Source organism: Gekko japonicus, unplaced genomic scaffold (assembly GCF_001447785.1).
Source record: "Gekko japonicus isolate JY-2015 unplaced genomic scaffold, Gekko_japonicus_V1.1 scaffold4827, whole genome shotgun sequence".
NCBI classification, from domain to species: Eukaryota; Metazoa; Chordata; class Lepidosauria; order Squamata; family Gekkonidae; genus Gekko; species Gekko japonicus.
In genome coordinates, this window is record NW_015170416.1 from 43,410 (window position 1) to 48,875 (window position 5,466).

At 49.9% G+C, this 5,466-nt stretch overlaps 1 protein-coding gene across 1 annotated transcript in view; it reads right to left on the reverse strand.

Annotated features, from left to right (window-relative positions):
- Window positions 1-5,466, reverse strand: part of LOC107116392 (mitogen-activated protein kinase kinase kinase 3-like) — a gene marked incomplete at both ends in the record, with an annotated part of 52,977 nt that overhangs the window by 40,406 nt on the left and 7,105 nt on the right. The window contains one exon of the mRNA XM_015418293.1: window positions 56-99. Within this exon, the coding sequence (XP_015273779.1) occupies window positions 56-99 (44 nt within the window). The remainder of the gene's footprint in view (window positions 1-55; window positions 100-5,466) is intronic.

Here is a 5,466-nt window from a genome sequence, read left to right on the forward strand (position 1 = left end):
TTAGGAGTCAACAAAGCCCTGCCAAGACAGCTACTTCAGGACTCCAGGGTTGTACCTTTTCTCTCCGTCATGTTCAAACTTGATCCTGGCATTCCGCAACTGGAGAGAGAGAGAGAAAAACAAACAGACTGTTAGCCAAAGAGCTGCTACAGTACAGGGGCTAGGAGAAGGAGGTCAGGAAGAGCCTGGTTCGAATGTCACCTCTTCTGTGAGCTCTGGCAGCCTCAGTCCCATCTGTCACATGGGGGATAAGAATTCCAGCCTACCTTACAGGGTTGTTGCCAGGATCACATAAGGAGTATGAACCCTCTAATGTCCTGTATCACGGGTCACCCCAGCAAGGGGCTTCCATGGCAACCGAGAAGCAGAGGAGGTTGGCCACAGCCTTCCTCTGCAAAGTCTTCCTTGGTGGTCTCCCATCCAAGACTTATGGTGACCCCAGCAAGGGGCTTCCATGGCAACCGAGAAGCAGAGGGGGTTGGCCATTGCCTTCCTCTGCAGAGTCCTCCTTGGTGGTCTCCCATCCAAGACTTATGGCGACTCCAGCAAAGGGCTTTCAAGGCAACCGAGAAGCAGAGGAGGTTGGCCACAGCCTTCCTCTGCAAAGTCTTCCTTGGTGGTCTCCCATTCAAGACTTGTGGCCACCCCAGCAAGGGGCTTTCAAAACAACCGAGAAGCAGAGGGGATTGGCCATTGCCTTCCCAATATGGCTGCCCTCCTGAAATGATTTATGTAATTTCCCTTCTCACCCTGCCCTTTCCCTGGGGAGCTGAGGCTACATCGCGTGGCTCTTCTTCCCTTTTATCCTAACAACAACCCGGTAAGGGAAGATCAGCAGGGAGGGAGGGAGAGAGGCAGGGGATCAGCCCGAGATCATCCAGTGAGCTTCAAGGGCAGGGCAAGAGACCGATCCCAGATCGAGCCCAGCTTGTATCCTGCAATTCGAAAAGGGCCCATAAAAGAACTGGACTGCAGTGCCTGCATACGGCTATTAATAGATGTGCCGTTTCAAAAAAGAAACACACAAAAAAATAAAATACAATCTCATCTTTCTCCCTCCCTTCCTTTCCTTTCAGAATGGAAAATACACACACACACACTCCTTTAGCAAGCACGGCTTAGAAAAGATTAGCCCCACGCTGCCTTGTATCGAAAACGGAGAATTCCTAGAGGAGAGAGAGAGAGTGACGTCTTTTCCTGAAAACGCTCCTTATCTTTCGCTGGAGCTTCACCCAGAGTGTGATCTGCAGTTTCCATACTCCCATCTCAATAGCCAAAGAGGTGTTATTTAAGGGAGAGAATATTTGAGCAATCCCATCAGAGCCTTTGTTTTGCTTTAAAAATGTCCTCATTGATCAGGAACTGGCAAAACGCGCGCAGAATGCGTAGGGAGTGGCTGAGCCGGCTGTCACTCGCCCCTGCGTGCCCACCTTCCCACACAACCTTTAACGCGCAGAACTCTTCCCCTCGACTTTGAGCGGTGTTGGTAGCTAGCCATGCAAATAGGTGTGAGATGATGACAATATTTAAAGCCGCGGCTGCTGGTCAGTGTTCCCTCTAAGCTGAGTTAGTGTGAGCTAGCTCACAGCTTTTTAGCCTCCAGCTCACACATTTTTGTCCTAGCTCAGGAAGGAGGGCTCCAGGGCAAACTAATGTATGCAGTAGCCAAATCGCTCCCTCGCAACTTTAATGCCAGTAGGTCACAGAGTAGAATTATTGCTCACAAGACTCCACAGCTTAGAGGGAGCAGCTTCTCTAAGGGTCTAACTCTGTGTCATGCAGTCCTCATTGTCGTGTCCGGATCTGCCGCAAGGACTTTCCATCACGTGCGTGGCTGCGTGCTTCCTAGTGGGACCAGGGCTATTTTTGGGCAGGAACGCACAGGAACGGAGTTCCGGCTGGCTTCAGAGCTGGCCACGCCCACTACAGCCAAAACCTCTGTGTGCCTGGCTACAGAGGGAAGGCCTGGAGAGCGACCCCTTACGACTCTAAGGTGGGCGGGCCAGGGGGGCCCCTGGAAGGATCGGGGAGGCATTTAAATGCCTCCCCATGCCTTCCCCAGCCTCTCCAAGGGCCAGCTTGCCCGGGCAAGCCAACGGAAGCCACGGGGGGGTGTCCTAGCATGCTAATGAGATGCACTGTCAGGGGTGTGGCCTAATATGCTAACGAGTTTCTGCTGTTGGGTGTGGCCTATTATGCTAATGAGTTCCTGCTGGGCTTTTTCTACAAAAGCAACCCTGGGTAACTCAATTTGTAGGTGTGTGTCGGCCCAATTCAAATCGGGACCATAGCGTGCGGGGACAGGAACCTGAAACAGCCCCGAGGAAGCACTATTTGCTCCACTGGAGAATCCTAAGAATATCCCATCGGGAACCAGAGCTGCTAACAAGGGCAAACCGTGGCTGCCTGAAGTAGAATTCCCAGCTCCTGACTGGGAAATACCTGGAGATTTTGTGGTAGAGCCTGAGGAGGGTGTAGTTTGGGGAGGGGAGGGACTTCAATGAGGTATAATGCCATAGAGCAGGGGTGTTGAACTCATTTGTTATGCAGGCCGGATCTGGCATAAATGAGACCTTGTTGGGCCGGGCCAGGTGTGTCATAAAATGGAATGCCAGGTAATGGAGATATAAACTTCATAAAGGACACAGACGCAAAGGATTGGGTTTTTTTAACTTAAAAACATGCTTAAAACATCAGCACTCTTGCAATATTTTGTTTATTTAACAGTCTCTGATCACTGACACCTCTTGCTCTGAATTATTACATCAAAATGTCTGTGCTGTTGCAATCTTGAGTATGCTGTTCAGGTGTCTATCTGTAAGCTGCGAACCTACAATGGTGAAGAAGAAGCAGAAGACAGCCAGTTCCACTGCGGGCCTGATAGAAGCCCTCCAGGGGGCCTGATCCGGCCCCCGGGCAGCATGTTTGACACCCCTGCCATAGAGGCTAACTTCCAAAGTGCCCATTTTCTCCATGGGAACTGATCTCTGTCGCCTGCACATCCATTGTAATAGCGGGAGTTTGCCAGCCACTACCTGGAGGTTCTGCGAGGACCGATATGCTGCACTGAAGCGCTTGATAGCCGGGAGGCTAGTGGTTGAAAGAGATTTAGCTTTTAGCTTTTTTATACTGCCTTCGCCAGGCCGCACCTGGAGTAATGTGTGCAGTTCTGGAGGCCTCAGTTCAAAAAGGATGTGGACAAAATCGAGAGGGTGCGGAAGAGAGCGACGAGGATGATCGGGGGTCTGGAGACTGAGCCCTACGAGGAAAGGCTGAGGGCCTTGGGAATGCTTACTTTGGAGAAGAGGAGATTGAGGGGCAACATGATTGTGCTCTTTAAATATTTGAAAGGCTGTCATTGGGAGGAGGGCAAGGAGCTGTTCCAGTTGGCAGGAGGGGATAGGACCCAAAGCAACGGGTTTAAGTCACATGCAGAAAGGTATCAGCTGGATATTAGGAAACACTTTTTCACGGTCAGAGTGGTTCAGAGGTGGACTCAGCTGCCTAGGGAGGGGGTTAGCTCCCCTTCACTGGCGGCTTTCAAGAAGAGGGCTGGACGAATATTTGTCAGAGATACTTTCGGCTGGTCCTGCATTGGGCAGGGGGTTGGGCTAGATGGTCCGTAGGGCCCCTCCCAACTCTATGATTCTATGATTCTAGATTTTGTAGAGCACAGGTTCCAACTTGAATTTTGATCTCCACAACGGAAGGGAGATGGGGCTTTGGAGAAGAGGGCGGAGACATGTTTTTTTTTTAGTGATTTTTTTTAGTGATTTTCCCAACAAACACAAACAACATATAGGATTCTTCATACAAATTTTTTTCCTGTTCTGGTCAGGAAAACATATTGCATCAACACACAATTCAGCTGATTATCCCTTCTGTACTTCATTCTCCAGCCATTCATAAAACATGTTTTATGTTAATATGTTAATATGCCTAGGACACATGTCGTCGCATAACTTCCAGTTGCTGGTTTGTTATAGAGATCTTCGGGACTACTACTGTTACATTGTAACCTTGATTTATAGCTCATGATTGTTGCATTTTGAGAGTTGGGGAACTCCATGTGTTACACTGTAACTCTGTCTTGGCACTTTTGGCTCTGAATTAAATACTTTTGGAGTTGTTCTGAGAAAACTTTGATAACTTGATATACATGGAGAATACACACTCTGGTGCCATTTCAAAATAGTCTACCTAAAGGGATCGATACAAGACTTGTAAACTGTGTTCACAGCGTTCATTCACGTTTGACTACCGGGAGGCCGTAGATGGAGGTCATTTCAGGTCAGGAAAACAGGCCATGGGGGGCAGGTTTAAGCCCCCTCCCCTCACGTGCCACAGACCTGATAAGAATCAGGCCTCCAGGGTGCCCAGGAAATGAGTTTCCACACAGCTGATGGACAGTCCACATGGTCAAACCCAAACACGCCTCAAGGACTATTAGGTAAAGGTAAAGGTTTCCCTCGCTCGAAAGCCAGTCGAATCCGACTCTAGGGTTGCGGTGCTCGTCTCCGTTTCCAAGCCAAAGAGCCAGCGCTGTCCAAAGACGTTTCCGTGGCCATGTGGGCCAGCATGACTAGACGCCAAGGTGCATGGAACGCTGTTGCCTTCCCACCAAAGCGGTGCCTATTTATCTACTTGCAATTTCTTGGTTTCGAACTGCTAGGCTGGAAGGAGCTGGAACTAGAGACGGGAACTCACTCCATCATGCGGCACCCGGGTCTCGAACTGACGAGCTACCGACCTTCCGGTCTGCAGTTCAGCGTCTTAACCACTTGAGCCACCACAGCTACTACTAGGCCCTAAACCAAGGGAAAGACACCTTACTTACCTATGTATTTCCATGGGGAAAAACACTTATTTCCTGGCTGTGGACATACAAACCTGCCTTATACCGCACCAGACCATCATTCCATTGACCTCTCCTGGGTCTCAGGAAGAGGAAACTCTATCCCCACCTATTTCCTGAGATGCTGTAACTAGAGATGCTGGGGGTTGAACCTAGGACCTTTTGCACGGAAGGCAGACGCTCTACCACTGAGCCACAACCTCTCCACAGAAGGCTGATTTTCATTTTCAGTTCTGAGGACCAATCAAAACAATGCAGGTTCCCCAAGCACCCTTTGTTTTCTTTCCCTCCCGCTCAGCTTTCTGACTGTACCTCTCTGGCAATGTGGCTGAAGAGGAAACGGTGGAAAGTCAGTGTTGGGGTGTTGGAAATGATGCGTATGACTACACTGTTAGGGGATGCACTATGACTTCCTACAAAGAAACAGGGGTCGTTTAGTAGAAAAAGAGCTAGGGGAACTCATTAGCATAACTCATTAGCATATGCCACACCCCCTGACATCACCGGAAGTGTGTCATAAGGCCACACCCCCTGCCATCACCGGAAGTGTGTCATAAGGCCACACCCCCTGCCATCACCGGAAGTGTGTCATAAGGCCACACCCCCTGCCA